The following is a 20,293-nucleotide window of genomic DNA, read 5'->3' as shown; positions in this document are numbered from 1 at the left end:
TATTTGTTCAGGTTAGTGTTTAGTATTTATTCTCAAAAGAAGGAATAATAAAGCATTTACTATAGTACTCTTAATAATTAATTGGTAAAAATGATATGCTTGCAATAATTTATCTTACATTTTAACTAGTCTAATCATCCAATTAGAGATTTACAATTTTTTGATTCCCTTTTTGGTTTATCATGCATTTATGCAGTACCTATTAAATGAATCCATTAAGTAGATCACTTATATTAGTTAGCAAATATGGGGGTTGCTTACTGATACCTTCAGTTGTACTTTTTAAACTATAAGTAGGTTAAGTACTTATTGAACTTCTAATGAATTATGTTAAAGAGACACAAAAATAGGGTAGTACTACGTAAAGTTCATAGAGGGATCATAAAATCACTGCATCAGTTGTATATGACATTTCGACCATTGTAGGGACAATAACTCTTGTGTTGTAATAGCAATCTTGCTACTTATCAAATCAGACGGAAATCGCATAGCTATTTGAATACTGAACAATCTCATTAATTAACAGTAAACGGCATAACTTTTGAAAGCCAAATTTTTAACTGTATTCTTATTGAATTGCTTACTTATATTTTATACAATTGTTAAACTACTTTGAAAATATCAAATGTAAGACACTATACACTAAAGATAGGTTTGATGATATGAGTGTTGCGACCTTAAATGTATTTTACCTACAAATTCGAAATTTAATCACTGTTTGGTGTAAAAAATGACTGAAATTTACAAAGCGAAATATTCTATAACATTGTCTTTATGAAAATGAAGTACTGAAGTTCAAAAGTTTACCTCCCTCACAGTTCTTCACAATGATATATAAAATAATTCATTTTGTCTCCTATTTAACGAGAAATAAGGCGAAAATTTTGTTATGTAGAAGATGAAGTAAGCAGTAGACATATATTTCATGCAATAGATGATTACTCAATGTAACTTCATTTACCTACATCGTATATTTTGTATCTATGCTGTACATGTTATAACAGAAAAAAAGAACCCAATATTCAGTCATATTTTTAAGGTATTTGATAATTATCGGTATCATCTGATTAAATATTACCTAATTTGGACTTTTCGTAATCAGATTGTTCCTTTTGAGAAGAACCGTCTGTCTTGAGCCTTTTCATCTCCTTTAAAGAAAATATAACTGTTGAACCAGTTTTATATACCTACTTGAAAATCTTACAGGTTTACAAATACAAAACAGAATATTTTATCCATAAATAATCGAAGTTTAGCATCTCTAGGCCGAGATTATAAATCTCGCTTTTACTTTTTCCAGGTCGGTAAATCCTCATATCAACCTCTCTGCAAAATAATTATTGTATATCAATATTTAATACTTTATATAGAGCTGCAGAACAACAGTGATAAATTATAGCGTATAACTCCAGTCTCCATTTGTTTAGACAAAAGAGACTCATGCGCAGAAAATGTCCTTTTGAGATCTTCATATAGAGCTACGAAACAACATAAAAAGGTTTAAAGCATATACCTCCATTTCTTCAGACATATGAGATCCCAGTGCAGAAATGCTCCTTTTGAGATTCCCACAGTCGTCCTTAGTAGCTAAACTCTCTGTTGATTTTCTCACATTCCTAATTTCATCGAGAACGTTCTCCGTATTTTCAGTAGTTACGATGAAATCTTCATTCTTCAGCTATTAACAAAACATAAATGTAAGTTAGAAAATTTATTGAAATATTTTACGGCAGCAAAGGAATTTCTGTCTACATTAGGTGGCGTTTTTTGATGGCGCTGTAACAGTCAAAAATATTAAATAGCGAAATAGTCATACAGTGAATCATCATTTATACCGAAACATCTGTTTCACTTGGTTCTTCTGGTACTCCACTTGTCGCAGATTTATTTTTACTTATTGACTCTAATGTTAATATACATACATTATTCTTCAGAGTTTAGAATAATACCACCACCAACAACAACAACAGCAAAACACCTAGTTACCAAAATATGTCTATTTGTGTAAATAAATACCTAAAAATGTAGCATATAATTAGACATTAGACATGGTCATTACGATCAAATATCAAATATATAATGTTGTATCTAAATGGCCCATTTCTTATTTACACCGAAAATTAAGCCGAAAGACATGAAAAATTTTTCACTTTGGTTATTTAAACACAACAGGATTTGAAAGTACAAAGCATAATTTAATAATGAGGATCTTGACCTAGACAACACATGTCTTCCAATAGCTTCTGTATAAGATACCTTCAGGCCAAGTTCAATTTCTAATGTTATTCATTGAACACATTTTTCAATGTTTAGTAACGACGTCTTGACCTTCCATCCACTGATCTCACATGCAAGTCCAACCTTGGACTGCTTTGAACGATTTAAAGGGCAAGGTTCCTTTCAGTATCTCAATGCGAACTTTTTAGTTATTGAGCAGAAATGACGCGTTTGATGCCTCCTACCCAACCTAATAACCAGATTTTCAATTATGAAAAACTTTAGGAAAAATCAAAATTTACATTTTTAATCATCCTCCACCAAATTTCTTTTTTTGTAATATAGTATAGATAGGTTATTTTTCAAAACTTATATCGGGCCGATTTTGAAAAAAAAAACATATTGGTCTGGGGCCGTATTCATAATGCATCTTAAGTGTAAGTATAAGAAATTGATTATTTACTTAAGTATTACTTAGGTTAGAAATTTATTTTACTTAAGTATATTTGTTATTCATGAAACAACTGAATAAGTAATTCCTGTTTTTTATTGTGGACGAAAACATTAAAAAAACAACACTAATTTCAGACAGATACAACATGCATAATAATGTTTAAAGTGTTTTTATCTGAAAACAACATTTTAATCATACTCACCAAGCTATCTTATTTTCTGACTTAAGTCATTTCTTACGTATTTTAAGTTTTAGCTGTTTAATGACTGAACTTAAGTTTTTACTTAGACTTACGTTGAAATCACCACAAACTGAAGTAAAATCTTAAACTTAAGTCAAAACTTATACTTAAGATGCTTTATGAATACGGCCCCAGATATCGACCTGATATATACATGTACTGCCCACTGAGTAACATAATACTTCATACATTTTTAATATAATTTAGTTTAGTTTTGCATCAAAAACAGTTATAAATGGCACTTTATCAAATTAAATGCAAAACTAAAATAATATTAGATATTTAGTAATTCAGTTTGTATAAAATTTTGTTTTATCAAATTTAGTTCGACAAAATTTCATTAAGTTTCGGATTGTTATAAATACGAACACAGTTTACCTAGATACATTTTCATCTAAATATAAAGCTGCATGAGATTTTTTCCCCACCAGTTCAAACTGTTAAAAAATCATTGTACTAACCTCTTTAAGTTTCTTTACAGCGTCCTGAGCATCTTTTCGGTTGTTCAGTTCCTTACCATCTTGTAGCACAGCAATCATATCATCTATGTAAGTATTTGCATCTGCCTCTTCTAATTCCATGGTGCTCGAGTGGAAAATCTCGTTTCTGTATTGTCTCACCTGTTTCATTAATTTAATCAAACAAACATTACAAGTGAAAGTTGGCTATTTACAAGAGTTGATTAGAATAAATATCTAAAATTCTTAGCGATTCATCAAATAATCTCGAAAAAGCATCAAACATCACAGTTAATTCTCCCAATATCAAAGACTTTCTCCCAGTATGTTAAACATTGCTTAATGACTTTTAAATTTCTGTTCTATATCCATTGACGTACGTATATAAAAGGGTTATTATAACAGTAGCTCTATCTGGGATGCTGTATTCGGCTCGAGTGGATTTTGCCAGATCGGATCTCGCTAGGCGCCAAATACAAAATCCCAGATCTAGCTGCTGTTGTAATGCCCCTTTTACTATATACATCCACCCATTTGTTTGTTTATTTGTAATCGAAGGAAATCTTTATTGTTTATTGATGTTAAAATGAAATGAGTGATGGTTTTATGTGCGCTATTTATATAACTGTGTCAGGTCATGCATATTCAATGAAAGTAGTCCGGAAACATACAATACAAAAAGTACAATCCGGAATTTTTTTCTGCTTGGTCATATTTACTTGTGAAATACAATCCGAATTTTTTGACAGAATTTATAGGTATATAATAAAATTAAACATGACTGATATTTTATAGGTTTAACAGTTTTAGTACTGAAGAGCAAACAGAAGAACTCTTGACAACGAAAGGAAATAACTATAGATACAAAGAATCACTTTTACCGAGTCATCATGAATGTTAGTGGATTACAGTAAATTCAGTAACAAGAATCGCCTGTAGTAAAATATCATAATTTAAAAACAGATGAAAACATCCGTACATATTGATAAATTATTAATGTTATTGAAACAAATATTTTATTGAGATAGTGGCCCAAAACTTGTAAAGAAGCCCTAATGACTTTCCTCTTTTCACTAGAGACAAAGAACTGTTATACAAGGGAACATATATATTACAGGGCATGTATAAATAGTTTTATACGTATGCCATATATATTTTTATCTTCGGTGTTTGCGAGGAAACCAGTGCGGAATACATGTATATTGTTTTACCAGTTTTTTGTAACAAAGCTAACGAAAATTGTATTTAAATAACAGAAGTGTGCGTATGTACAATTTTACCTTTGAAAATACATTAGCTCCAGCTAAATTACTCTGAATGTGATTATGAAAGTATTTGTTGTTGATAATCACATGCAGTAATCCCGTGCAGTCGATGTCGGCTGCTGATGTCTTCAGGTCATATCCAGAGGCGTTGATGAAACATTTAGCTATACTCCACGGATCTCCAGTCCACTGCTGAGATTGGGTGTTTTTCCAGTTAGGAGCCGGTGGTTTGGACGCATGGTTAGTTATAATGTTGTCATAGATGGCACCACATACGTTGTTTGGACAAGGAATTTTACCACTCGTGTAGCAGCAGTTACAATTAGCTTGGCCCAAAGAACATTGATTCTTTCCTATTTTTAAATGGTCAGGTCTGAGATTTCTCCAAGAACACTGACCACATGTCACAGTCGGTAGATTCTTTGTCTGTTTAATCTTATCTAAAATGTCTTCATGCTGTTGTTTAGTGACGTCGTCACAAAATGGCACTAGTCCTTCTTTTAAGTATCCCAAGCCAAGTCCGGCCTTCACCCATTGTCTGTACTTTTCCTTCTTTAAGTGAAGTTGATGTGCCATCCCGATATTGGATTGGAACCTAAACGAAACAAGTTATAATTACAAACTAATTACAGCACAAGTTGAGTACAAGTTCCGATTACATATTAGCAGTTTGCCGGTCACGATCAATCTGCATATCAAGTCTTGTCATTCTGAATTTATTAAACAAGTTGAATAAAATAATAAAATGCGAGGCTCTGTCGAGCATTTTATCAATCTTATTCAGCAAGTTTAATAAATTCAATGTATGAAGACACAAACGTACATTTATAATATACTTTTTATCACATGTAACCTTTTTTCTGCTGAAACATCAAAATTTCTTCTTTCTTTACCTATCATAGACAAGTAAATACGACCAACGTCTCCTATACTTAAAACGACGTTAACGTTACAGCTTTGTTACATTAGTGCATTATCAAATCCATGTGGTGGCTTTATTTCATTCCCATGACATGAAACATGTGATCAAAATTTATGTGCAAATGTAAATATGTAGGTGCATGCTTATATGGACGTCACGCGGCACGTGTGTATAAATTTACTCGTGCATGTCCATATATGCGTGCACGTGTATATATACGTGTACCTATAATTGCAAGTGCACGAATAAATATATGCTTGCATGTAAATTTCTAAAAATACAAGCATCAAGAATCAAGTGTGCACGCATAAAATTATACGCATATATTGGTAAATATATAGGTGCACGCATACATATAATATACCCAGAATTACGCATGCACGCGTTAAATTACACGTGTACGTATATATTTACGCGTACACTTGTAAATGTATAAGTACAAGCGTATATGTAAGTGCAGCTAGGATGTGCGTGCACGCTTAAATATATACGTCCACGTGTATATTTTTAAACGCACGCTTTTAAATATGTGGGTATTTGCGCGTGTATGTATAAAATAAGCACTCGGACGTATATATTTATACGTGTACGCATGTTTTTAAACGTGCACGTATAATATGAAGTATGTGCATTTTAAATATCGATCCAGAATGTCATTTTTCTCTGACGTTTTCCTGGCTTTTCTGAAATTTCATTTTTCACTGACCATTATCAAGAGTCCCTGGCAATTCAATGATCTTGAAAAAAAAACAGCATTTTATCTGACTTTTCGAAGTATGCTCAGTTCCAAACGAAAGTGTGCAATTGCCCGACGTTTTTGTTTCATTTTTTCATACACTAACTCTCAAGTATAACTCAAAATCTAAAATGCACACCAATTTGTTTACGAACTGATTTAAATTTTGGTACCAAACATTATAAGTTTTCATGAAAATAACCGAGAAAAAATAACAGAAAACTAAGTGCACACTTTCTTTTGGAACTGAGTGTAAGTGACAAGGCTGTAGCAGGCTATTGTTGGCTCTGAAAATAATATCATCTGGGAGTTTGTCAGACAAGCTGCCATAAATTAAGGGCAAGGACTCTAGGGAATATCATTAAACCATAACATTTAATAATATATACAACTAGGCTTGGAAGGTCGGTGTGCCATGCCAATTTCCAAATGCTATTAAAACGTCATGCGCAGGAGATAAGAAGTCGTGCGCATGAGATAAGATGTCGTACCTCGAGATAAGGTGTCGTACACTCGAGATAAGATATCGAGAGCACAAGATAGGATGTCGTGTGCACGAGAAAAGATGTCGCGAACAAAGATAAGATGTCTTGCGCTCGAGATAAGTTGTCGTGCGCACGAGATAAGATGTCGGGAGCACAAGATAAGATGTCGTGCGCTCGAGATAATTCAATCTTAAACAAAAAATGCATGTCCTAAACATACACCGTAAGTACGCACACATTGTGTTCTATTCTGAAGAAGGTTTGGATTAGGTTTAACCTAGGTTTGTCGGTGTACATTCAATGCATGTGTACGTTCAATGTGGGAGAATTAATCCATTCTAATAACACTCGGATACCACTTTCATAGACATTTTTGTAAATATGGTTTCATGAACTTGACAGATGCATACGGAGAGATAAGTGATTTACTACTATAAAATAACATTCTAAAATAACATTATTGAAACTGCTGAAACATCAAAATGAAACTGATCCAAGACAGGGTCTAGAGGGCTTGTGCCCAACCACTCCGGGATACGGGCCTGGAAAGCACCCTTTAGAAAATGAGCCTTCATGCACGTTTCAATCCAGTACTTACTTCCTAGCATGTGTTGTACTATATCGCGTTCATTTTGTATCGGTGCTTCTATGAGTGATATTTCTGTAAATGCAGCTCGAAAATCCATAAATTTTAATTCTTAATTTTCATTCAAAAAGGAGCAAATTTTATTGTTGCTTTTAATGTTTCCAACTACCCTTTACATCAATACAACAGTAGTCACATCTTCACATCAGTTGTATATTAACACATCAATACAACAGTAGTCACATCTTCACATCAGTTGTATATTAACATGTCATTTTACATGTTTTACCTTCTTCAAAGTTCTGCAGTTGTATCATTTAGCGTTCCCATACCCCTACAATTGACCAAGTGACCCTATTTCAACATGGACCTTATAATGATGTTACAGACTAAGTTTGATGACGATGCAATAAGCGGTTTTCGATAAGTCTTTTAAAGTGTTCCAAATGAATAAAACTGGGAGAGGACCTAACACTGATGCTACAGTCCAAATTAGATAAAGATCCATCAAGTGGCTCATAAAAAGTTGTTCAAAGGTATTTGTTTTAGGACTAGCGGCCAAAAGGGGCTAATCACCCCACATTAGAACAAACCTTTAAATGATGATTCAGACCAAGTTTGATGAAGATCCATTATGCAGTTCTCGAGAAAAGTTGTCTAAAGGTTTTTCTAATTTTAGCACTAAAGCCCCTTAAAGTATAAAGTGCCCTCATGAATAGATTTGAGAGAGGACATTAAAAAGATGGAACAGACGAGGACGTTGACGATCCATTAAGTGATCTTTGAAAAGAAGTCGTTTAATTTTCAAGGAAGCAAGCGCCATTATTTGAATACATTTGGATGAGGACCTTACAATGAGGCTACAGTCCAAGTTTTAGTTTTAGGAAGATCCATTTAGTGGTCAGTGAGAAGTCTTTTAAAAGTATTTTAGCTCTAGTGGCCCCTACAAGGGGCCAATCACCCAACATTGAGCAAACTATAGAAAGGACCTTGCTAGGATGTTACAGGCCTAGTTCGGCGTAATTTTGACCGAAAGTTCCAGAGAAGAATATTATGCAAACAGTGGACGACGGACGATGGACGCCAGTCCTTCGATTAAAGTGAGCTTAAAAATAGGGATGAGAATGCAACAGAACCGTAAAATGTTTTCTTAATTTCTAAACTGAAATAGGTTTAAATCTTAGATATAAACAATTCAATTCAATTCAATTCAATGTAAATAAGAGCATATTCGAATATAAGCGCATATTAAAAGTAAGCGCATACGGCCTTACCGTTATTATTGTACTATATTATTGAACTGTCAAATGCATACTGATTATATATGGGCGTTACATAGAATATTTTAATCTCCGATTGATTTTCGGTACGCTCCGTATAGTATACGGAAAATAACCAGGAATTAATGTGATTTATATTTAAAGCGTGCATACGGATGTACGCAAGTCACGATAGCTCAGTGGTCATCGTCGATAGCTTGAAACATGAAGGTCTTAATATCGAAACCGTTCAGAGTCTGTGTTTTTTTGTTTTTTGCCCTTTTTTGTTGTTGTTGTTGTTGTTGTTTTTCACAAATTTCAGGAAACACTTTGTACATGTACATTTTATACAATGTTCCCTTCATTGTATTTTCACAAGTATATTTTTTATATTTTTATCTAGTTTTTTTTTTTAATTTCTCATTTTAAATATATGTTTATGTTATTTTATTCACAGTTCATTTCACTACATTACAAATTTCATACATATAAATTACAACTAGCTAAATTCATCATTCAGTTTATTCGCGGTATCGGTACTGCTGTCATCGGATTCATATAAATCATATAAACAATTAAAAATGAAAAATAAAAATGCTCTCTCAAATGGGCTCGAACCAGCGATTCATTTGAGTCATGTTCTGTAACCACTGAGCCACACCCCACAGATACGAACGACGAATACGTGTTCCACCTACAATACTAATAATGAAATTTGGACACTTAACCAAAATTTCTTTCCGTAAAACATACGGATAGCACCGAAGTTGGGCCGAATATTATAATATCGAATGCACAGAGCGTGTAATGTATGCACATTTGACAGGTTAAAAAATAGCACAATACCAAAACTTTGTTTTGAAAGTATGCGCATATCCGATACTGGTAAACAAACAACAGATGAGGCAAAAAGATGTAATTAAGGTATAGTAGACGCAACTTGACCGCGATGGTTGACCTTAGGCTGATTATTCATATCGGTTATTTCATTATAGAAATCAAGAGTGCTTAGGGTAGCCGTGTATATTTATATGGAATTAGTTTGTATACAGTGCAGTATCAAAGTATATATACTTACATTTGATCAATTAAAACTTTCCAATACACTAATTTATATTTACACAAAATTATATTTCCTTTTTCTCGTGCAGCTCGTGTTTTACGTACTCTCCTTTTCAATAATAGGTTGTGCCTCATTATGTATTATAATACAAAGGTCAACCATCGGGGTCAAGTTGCGTCCACTTTTTTAGGTCGATGTTTCGGAGAAAAAAGTTCGAACGTCATCAAATCATAGAAAGAAATCATTTTTTTACATGAAAATTTAACAGCATATAAAACACTTATATTATTCTACAAAACCATTGTCAATTTATCCATGTATGTATTGAATTCCGGAAAGGGACTGCATGAAGGGGCCATACTTCTGGACAGTTCAACGCCTTAAAAACTCACCATTTTGAAAAAGCTGTTACATGTCTTCGTTTTGATGCATTTCCAACATCGTGCGAGTGTTTAAACTTTACATAACTAATTAAAACATCGTTTTTGACAATTGTTTACATTTATTTCTTTACAAATGACATTCTTATTCAAAGGGGGACAACTCATTAAGAGTATTTTAAGTATCCAACTCTGTGGGACAGAACAGTAAAGCATGTATTGGACAGATAAGTTGTGCGTCAAGATGCTGTTCATTTACTAAATAATCTGTTATTTTGTGATATACTTCTAAACCTTAACGGTATTATACCGTGATAATTGTTTATCATAAATACTTACCTGTTGGATAACCGATGGGTGTTAAAAGATTTTAACGTCTATTTAAGAAATAATATATCTCATCGGTGATTTGTCGCTGAATAAATCACTGCTTGGAGTTCAGATGCGAAGGAATTATATTACGAGGGCGTAGCCCGAGTGATATAATGCTACGCGTCTGAACGACAAACAGTGATTTATTCAAGAGCAAATCACTAAATGAGATATATTATTTCGATTCTAACACGTTATCAAGGAATTTAAAGTACACCTTGTCGGCATGCATTAAATATTTGCCCGTTTTCAATCGGGTTCTTTTCCAACGCGCCGTTATGCCGCTTGACGCTATGACGTAATAGTTGTGACGTCAGAACAGTGAATTGTTGTTTAATAAATCACTGTCTCCAGCCTTCTTTGTTTAATAGGAAAATGAATCGGATCGTGTTAGAATGTCTGATGTCTGATAAAACGATAATTGTTTACGATATTTCTGCTTTTTAAATAGAAAATGTTTTCAGTAAATGGAAGTAAATGTTTGAATACCAGAAAAGTTGTTTTCGTTGTCATAACAGTTAATCATTCTTTGGTAAAATTGTGAAAACAATAAGGATAAAATGTTATCTTAGTGTTGAACAATGATTGAATGATCCGAGAGATTGAACATTATTTGCAAATTGTGTATGTTCATTATGCTTTCATTATGTATAAATACTGCATGCAATAAAAGGAAATACTTCACTGCGCACGTCCATGACCATGTTTTTCTTTCGTTTTCCCAACCAAGGTAAGCACTGTCAAATTTCCTATATATAAGCGCATATCAAACATAGGCGTATAGTTTTGGCTTAAGTATAAGCGCATATCAAAAATAGGCGCATAAAAGTATCACTAAAATTATTATAAGCGTATACGCTGATATTCCAGTATTACTAAAGTTACGAATTAGTAATAGAAAGAGCATTGACCTCGAGGGTAAACAATTTGAACGGGCCCCAGTATAAATTGTTTACCCGAGAGCCCGAGAGTTTTAATGTTCTTTCTGTTTTGTATCATAGCCATCCATATATGGTAGTTGTAGGCGTTACAGCAGTTTAGTAAATACTTTAAAAACCTTGCTTTATAAATGTGTAAAAGCGCAGGTAAAATAAACCAATGCTAGAGCAGAAAATCAATAAAATACACTTCGCTGTCTACTGTTCCAGACACGCTGGCTTACTTTCCTATCCAACAGTGCGGTAACTAGCGTGCGGGTATTAAATACCTGCACCCTTTTAGTTACCGCACCCTGTACTCAATCTATACGAATTACCTGCACCAAATTTGTTAAGAAAAAACACCGAACTATGATACAATAAATTTAAACGCACGTGATAAAGCTTGAAAAATACAAGGATATTGTTAATAAGGAATATGATGTAGCACCCATATAACATTTGTTAATTACAACATTGCAACCAGAATTTGTGACCCGGCAAATTGGTTACATGTTTAACTTTAAGACAAAATTGAAATGCAATATATATGTAATACACGTACATTGAATGGACATTAAAAGTAAATCAAATCAATTACAAAACAATAATTCATACACACATTATAATACAAATATGTAACTATGTTACAACTCTTCCGAAAGAATTCTGCCTCTGTGTTTTTTCAGGGCTTGTTACGGCACTGATGTTTTAATCACGATTATTTTATAAAAGATAAGGGTAAAGGTCTTGCTAATTATTGTGCCACCCCTTTTAAAAGGGCTAGGCAATTTAGTTTATGAGACATATTTATTGTGCGCACCAATTGCCTCCTAACTCCCAGCACTTTTCGAAGGGCCGGGCGGATAGAAGTCGGTAACCGTTCATATAACTTGCTCGTGGATCACGAACCGGCCTTTTTGGAACGAGTCCCATAACAAACTTGCTCCTTCGACCTCCTGATCCCAAGGAGGACGCCTTAACCACTGTGCCACGGTCACCGGTAAGTGTCGATATAAAGAACATGAAAATGTGAATAAATACAAGGGCCACTTCCACCCACCCCCACACCCTCTTATCACCTGACGACTCGTTTTGTAGATTCCCAATGACAATCGTTTTCATATTAAGCTCAATATATGCATGTATGAAGACAAGGTTTTGACATGTTCATTTATAACAAAACATTTTATACTTTGCATTGCGGATACTAAAAGTTATTTTTGTTTAAGACATCTGACCTTGATCTGAAAGTTTAAACTTGTTCTTGACCCTGAGAACAAATGGTTGGATATTTCTGATAGAAAAAAAAACACTAAAATACAGGTGCTGGAGGCAAGAATCTGATATGAATCGGACATGGCAGCCAAAGACAGTGTATAGAGACGGACAGACTGACAGATTGAAATATTGAAAAAAGCTTGTAGAACACAAAATGCCCCCCCCCCCCCCACTCCACCCCTTGATGCATTCAGTAACTGCACAAAGAACAGAACCTATTTGGTCAATGTGCACTGAACGTTAGACGTACTGACATCAAATCAAAATAAAGGATCATTTACCAGTCATTAATGACCTCTAGATCAAATCTGATTTTAGACCAAAGCATTCTCTTGTTATTTGACAAACTATTTTAACTGTTCTGGGTCAATGTTTTACCTTTGATCTACAGATCTCAAAATCAACAGGGGTCATCTGCTGGTCAGTCATGATCAACCACCCTAGCAAGTTTTGTTAATTTCGTGATTCTAATGCTAAGCGTTCTCAAGTTATCATTCGGAAACGCTTCAACAGTTTCGGATCGCTGTGAACTTGACCTTTGACCTACAGGTCTCAAAATGAATAGGAGTCATCTATTGGTCATGATCAACCACCCGATAAAGTTTCGTGATTCTAGGCCTAAGGGTTCTCAACTGTTTGACTGTTCTGGATCCCTGTGATCTTGACCTACTGATCTCAGTATCAGTAGTGGTCATCTGCTGGTCATGATCAACCTTTCTATCAAGTTTCGTGATTCTAAGTCCAAGCGTTTCCAAGTTATGTCCAGAAACTGTTTAAATGTTCCGGGTCACTGTGGCTTTAACCATTGACAAAGTGACCTAAAAATCGAAAGAGTTCATTTGCTGGTCATGACCAACCTCTTTATCGACTTTCATAATCCAAGCATTCTTGAGTTACCATCTGGAAACTGTTGACCTGTTCTTTGTTAATGTGACCTTGTCCTTTGACCTACTGACCTCAAAATCAATTAAGTCTTCTGCTAGTCATAATCGACCTTTCTTTTAAGTTTCGTGATTCTAGAACCAAGCATTTCTAAATTATTGTCAAAAAACTGTTTAATTATTTCCGGTCACTGTGACCTTGACCTTTGCCCTACTGACCTCAAAATCAATAAAAATAAATTTGCTGGTTATGACCAACTTCCCTATCACATTTTATGATCCTAGTTTTAAGCGTTCTTGAGTTATCATCCGGAAACCGATTGTTCAACATATTAAAAGACCAACAGACAGAGCGACCGACTTCTGAAAAACAATATACTCCCCCTTCTTGGAACGGGAGCATAAAAATAGGACTTCACAACTAATTAACATGTCATTTGCTACTTAAAACATCGTTTTCTGAAAGATAGCTAAACAAAACTATTCAAAACTCAAACTTTAAAAGTACCATTATATGTGTTGTCTAATTTTTCTACAATTTTACAAATTCAAGGGCCGTAACTCTCATATATGCATATCTTTTTCAATGTTTAGCCCCAGACTGATTAATAATTTACTCCGACATACATTTCGCATAAAATGTCGGGACTTTGTATTTCATAAAAAAGTATATGGTGGGTGTTGTATACTTATACCTTTTATAAATGATTTCAAGAGACATAACTCTGACCCTTATTATTTACAATAAAAGCTTGGTAGAGGTAGGTTCTACATCTAAAGTGTTCCGTGTTAGATAGTAGTATTGTATTAGATAAAGATAATCTTCTAAAAAGTGCACAATTCGGCCATATTTTCAGCCTTATAGCCTACACTATTGGATAACAGGGTTATTGTAATAGTACCTTGATCTGATCGCTGTATTCGGCTCGATTAGGTTTTGCCATATTTGATTATACACAGGGCGCTAAAGCACCTGTCTTGCAAAGTCCACGAGAGTCGAATAGAACATTGCATACAAAGGTACAGTTATAATAACTCTATTTTATCATCATTTCTCTTCAGGTATTGGACCCCTTATAGTAATGTTTTAAAAATGGCATTTGTTTGATATATTCTTAAAATTTACCAGGTTTCGCATTGTGTTGCAAATTTTAAACAACTTTTACCGTGCCGTTTTTTTGTAAGTTTTGTATAATTTATGGAATTTTCTCAAGCTCGGGTAGAGACAAATTTCAATGTGATGACCACTATCTAAAACATTTGCAGAGAACTCATTACATCATAAATTTTGATAAAAGAAAGATCAAACTATTGTTAAACAATTATAAACAAAAATAAAACTGTAAATATATTTTTTCTAGGGTGCCTCAAGTAAACAGATTTAATGAGACAGAATTGATACTCCAACATTGAAAAATTAAGGTCGAATCCTGTGGGTCTGTTTTGAATTTTGCTCACTTTATTCAAAAATAACCTGGGACAGAAGTAAAACCTACTTGCATTTCTTCAACAATATGTAATCTAAAGAATAAAGGCAAAATAGAGAATTTTTACCGCATGTAGCTCAGTATTTTTAAAGATGTCTAACTCTAGCCCTGCTGATTAAAAGATAAATTCACTTTGAACAGCAAGAAAACGCTTATAAAATGAAAATTTTCAACTTTTGTATAATATATCCGTTAAAGGTCTTGAAAGAAGTAAAAACTTACTAGAAAAAAAGGAAAATATGGAAAAACAATTGGTCCTAGTGGGGCTTGAACTTACGCCCCCCTGAAAATTGCAGTCAAAGTAGGTTTATGGAAGGAACTGAATACTCTTCAAAAAGGAGGTTCTCTATTACGGGTCAAATACCTTAAAAGATCTGTTTGGTATTGCATGTTTACATGCAAAATACTTGAAATTGTTATATTAATATATCCATGTAAAATACTAGTGCACCCGTTAAACGGGCAATTATAGAACGCCATTGGTGTCCTCTAGTGTTGATATAGCATTTAAATTGTACTTATACCGATACGTTAAGTACTAGATTGCGTATGGTCGTTTCAGCTGTGGTGCTTTCAATGGTTTATGCAGTACTTATACCGATACGTGAAGTACTAAACATTTAAAAATACAGTGAATATACATGTATATAAAGAGCTTCAGACTAAATAAGTCGTTTTCATCTGTCTTAACTGTGATTTCAACCGTGTATACGGTCACTTCAACTGTATATACGGTGCTTCCATCAGCATTTGCGGTCTTTTTATCCTATACAGTTCTTTTATGTACAAATGTTGTATATTCAATTTTATTCTATATCTATTTTATCTATCCAATCGTTAACGTTCATTTGCAACACGTGACCGTACAATATATTACCTTTAAAACTATTTTTTCCGTATTTGGACGGTTCTAAAAGTCCCTTGTTAAACGGGTGAAAATGTAAATCGGGTGAAGTAGGCGCTATAAGTACAGAGCTAAATTATGCGTATTGAAATGAGGAAGGCAGAAATACAATATTCAATGAATCATCAATGAATCATCTTTAATTTAAACTAAAATAAAATAGATATAGAATAAAAAGGTTATTTGGTTTAAACAATATTTTATTAATCACAATTCATTTACAACATGTATATATATATCAAAAAAGCATACAGGATTGAGTAGGAAGCTGAAAGCTTGTTTGAAACTCTCTCCTTAAATATTTACGTTTAGCATGTTAAATCACGGTAACTTATAAAGTGATTGATAATATAAATTGCTTGCAGTTTATTCATCTACATTTGTTTTGTTCTTATTATAGGTTTTTAGGTTATAACCACGTTACGCGTATGAACGCAAAAACAAAATAGGAAATAATATAACATTAAAGTCATAGGTTGTCAATATATTAATTGTTATAAAATGTGTATGTCTATGTGGCAAAGAAAAGAGGTAGGAGGCGAAAAGTAGGAAATTAGAGAAGAAATGAGTTGAGTGGTCGCTTTAGAGACTAGCTTGGATTTGAACTTTGTCTGTATACCGTGTGTAAATATTTATGGGTTAGTATGACAGTGCATAGTAATTATGTTTCGAATCTCCTTGTTTTTTGTATGTACATTTGTATGTGCGTGAATATTAAGCTGTTGTGTGTGTTTGTAATAGAGGTGTCACCATAAAGCAGTGTGTGTAAAGTAACAGTTGTTAGTGGTCTGATATTGTTGAAGAGTTCAGTGCGTTCCATGATATATTTTGGACAAAGAAAGAAATAATAATAAGTGTTTTCCGCTTCACCGCATGAGCATAGAGGACTGTTGACAATATTTTTGGAAAAGAGGTGTTCGTTAAGAGAGCTACAGTGAGTCCGAAGCCTAAAGTGCAGTATTTGATATTTGCGATCTCCAATATAGTAATGACAAGGAGGTTTTTGTATATCAGCAAATAGTCTTCTTTTGAAGGTTGACAAAGTTGAACAGTTTCGAATGTCTGTTGGTAATTGGTTCCAATCAGTTATAGTTGATGGAAGGAAAGAGTTAGCAAAAAGTTGAGTATTACATTGAAAGTTTCTGGTGTTGCTGGCATTTCTAAGATTGTATGCAGAGGCCTGTCCAACAGTGTGAGGAACTAGTGTAGAGAGATACTCCGGAGATAGAAGATTATACATTTTATAGAATAGAATGAGTATGTGTTTTTGTCTTCTGGTTTTAAGAAGCTCGAATCCAGTGTCTGTGTACAGATTTTCAAATGAGACTAGCTTTGTTGCACCGGTGATAATTCGACAGGCTTCTGACTGAATTTTCTCAAGTTCTGTCTCTTGTTGTTGGGTTATATTGCTCCACACAACGTCCGAATACTCCAGAAGTGGCCTTATGAATGATAGATAAATAGTTTCAAGTGCTTTTCTATCTAAAATGAATTTTAGGGATCTCATGACGTTTATTCGTTTCCAGGCCTTCTCTTTGATGTTTTCTATATGTTCGTGCCAGCTTCCATCGTTCGAAAATGTAATTCCAAGATGCTTATGGGAATCAACTTCGTTTATTTGGAAACCATTGATAGAGAGAGGAGGATGGATAGGTTTGTTATGTTTACGTGATATAAGAAGAGTCTCTGTTTTTCTTGGATTGAAATCGACCAACCAAACATTTGCCCAGTTGGTGATTTTCAGAAGATTAGAATTAAGAATATCAGCAGCTGCAGTTGGATTATCAACAATGATGTATAGACTTGTGTCGTCAGAAAACAGTTTGATAGTAGAATTAATGTGCTTGACAATGTCGTTGATGAAAACGATGAAGAGAAGAGGACCAATAATAGAACCTTGAGGGACACCAGCAGAAATAGCAACTGTGTCGGAAGAGCCACCAGGACCATTCCAGGAGACTTCCAGAAATTCCTGTAGATTCGAGCTTATGGAGAAGACCTCTATGCCAAACACGGTCAAAAGCTTTGGAGATATCGCAAAAGACTGCACGGACTTCTTTCCCTTCGTCTAGAGCTTGAAAGAATGTATTGTATATGGATACTAATTGGTTTGTTGTTGAATCATTAGATACAAATCCAGACTGAAGAGAAGAAATTGTGTTATTCTGTAAGAAGAAATTGAATACCCGCTTATGAATAATTTTTTCTAGTGCCTTGCTAATTGTGCTAAGTAATGATATTGGTCTGTAATTTGAAACTAATTGAAGGTCATTCTTTTTAAAAAAACAGCGCTGACATGTGCTAGTTTCCATTGTGATGGTACTCTGCCGTTGCTTACTGATTTGTTGAAAAGTTTGCAAAGTGGTTGTGACAGTTGGTGCGATAGTTCCTTTAGAATTCTATTATTTACATTGTCCGGTCCAGAAGCCTTTCCAATTGATATTGATTTTAATGTAGTAGCTATTTCATCTTCTGTTATTGTGATTGATCTGAGTTGCGGATGATTTGATATGTTATGTATATGTGGCAGTGCTTTGTTAGTGTCATTTAAGATAGTTTGTGATTGGAAGAAGTTATTTAATATGTTAGCCTTTTCTGTGCCAGAGGTGATAAGATTACCATTGTGGTTCAGAGTTTGTACGTTTGTATTTGGCGTTGTTGGTGCAATGAATTTTTTTAAGATTTTCCTATAGTCTGTTGTTTTAAGGTTTTCATTTTTTAGTTGATCTGACAGTTTTTGTGAGAGCTGTGATTTTGCGTTTCTGAGTAGCTGGGTTGTTTTATTACGTAGTTGTTTGTACTTGTGCCAATGTTGTTCATTTTGCGTTTGTTTTGCTTTGTCATATGCCCATTTTCTTTTCCTGATGTATTTGCGTATGTCATTGTGAAATCCATGGCGGATCTGTTTGTCTTATTGTGGCTATTTTGTTAGGTATATGCTTTTTTGAAATAGATAGTATGTGTTCAGTCAGATTGTGTGCATGTGTATCAATGTCATGGTGTTCAAAGGAGTCCCAGTCAGTAGATGCAGCCTCTTGTTTCAGACTGTCATAGTCACCCTGGTCAAATTTCCATACCATTCGCTTATAAGACCGAGATTTAGGTTTAGAGCAGCTCAGACAACAGAATATAGGACAGTGAAATCTAACACGTTGATCAAGGAAGGGATCACCAACTCCAGATGTGTAAACACTACAGGAAGAAGAGACAAGAAAAAGATCAATGAGAGAGTTAGAAGATTCAGTGTAATGAGTAGGTTCAGAAATCACTTGTGTCATATTATATCGTGTCGCGATGTCGCTGATTTTTTTTGTGTATGGAGTTTTCTCATGTCTAGATTGAAGTCCCCTGCGATGACAATATTGTTTATGTTTGTGTCAAAGGCAAGTCCGATTGAGTTTTCTATACTAGACAAGACAAGAGGAGAGGAATTTGGAGGACGCTAGAACGTTCCATAAAGAAACTTTTTATTATTAATTCGAATTTCTACCAAAATGCACTCAACTCCGTCGGGTTCAAGATCATGTCTTCTCACAGCAGGAATATAGTTTTTCACGTAGACAAGAACACCGCCATGGTTATCTCCTGGTCTGTCTTTTCTAAACGGAGGGGCATAGTTGTCAAAGCAAATAGAGTCGGATTTGGTGTTGTGACCGAGCCATGTTTCAGTGAAAGAAATGACGTCAAAATGATTGAGTTCCCCTTGTAAGGTGTCCTGTTTGTTAATGAAGCTTTGAACATTATAGTGTACAAGAGATAGAGTTTGACTGAAGTATTCCATGATATCAGAAACAGAGGAGGAAGTTGATGTCGAGATGTGGGAATCAGGACCAGGATTTTCGTGAATATTTCCGGCTCTAAGCAGAAGCAATGTCATCCAGGTTATTAGTTCAAAGTTAGTGAAATAGCGAAAATGTCCAATCCTCACCCGATACGTATCAATATCAGCTGACATAGGTTATTCCAGGATTGAAAATGTAATTGGGCGAGGATACCCAGAACCAGAGCCTAAAGTGACCACTACATGAGATAGAGATAGAAAAGTAAAAGAGAGGATAGTAGTTGAGGTAGAGGATTGAGGTATATGCGAACATAATGTGTTTGTATGTTTGTTTGGTCATAACACACGACCAGAACTAAAGATTTTATATTTCAAGTGTAATAAAAAAAAGATATTCATACAGTTGTGTATAATCATGTTTTTCTTATGGCGATTTTTTTTTGTACCCCATGACCCTATGTTACTTAAATATGACAGGTCATTTTAGTTGAAAGTCGGGTTAATTGAGTATGTATATTTATTGACACATAAAGTGACAGGTCAGTTGAGGTAAAGCGATCCGATTGGTCAATAAAGCGGGTAATAAAGGTTATTTAACATTGAA

General features: G+C 34.3%; 1 protein-coding gene across 1 annotated transcript in view; it reads right to left on the bottom strand.

Moving 5' to 3' along the window:
* The window catches only part of LOC123522858 (uncharacterized), a 39,913-nt gene that overhangs the window by 16,127 nt on the left and 3,493 nt on the right, over positions 1-20,293 (bottom strand). Inside the window, exons 2-5 of the mRNA XM_045300337.2 lie at positions 4,651-5,230; positions 3,374-3,532; positions 1,514-1,678; positions 1,079-1,148 (exon numbers count right to left, since the gene is read on the bottom strand). Of these exons, the coding sequence (XP_045156272.2) occupies positions 1,079-1,148; positions 1,514-1,678; positions 3,374-3,532; positions 4,651-5,211 (955 nt within the window). The 5' untranslated portion in view covers positions 5,212-5,230. The remainder of the gene's footprint in view (positions 1-1,078; positions 1,149-1,513; positions 1,679-3,373; positions 3,533-4,650; positions 5,231-20,293) is intronic.

Source organism: Mercenaria mercenaria, chromosome 8 (assembly GCF_021730395.1).
Source record: "Mercenaria mercenaria strain notata chromosome 8, MADL_Memer_1, whole genome shotgun sequence".
Lineage (NCBI taxonomy): Eukaryota > Metazoa > Mollusca > Bivalvia > Venerida > Veneridae > Mercenaria > Mercenaria mercenaria.
This window is presented reverse-complemented; position numbering and strand designations above follow the sequence as displayed.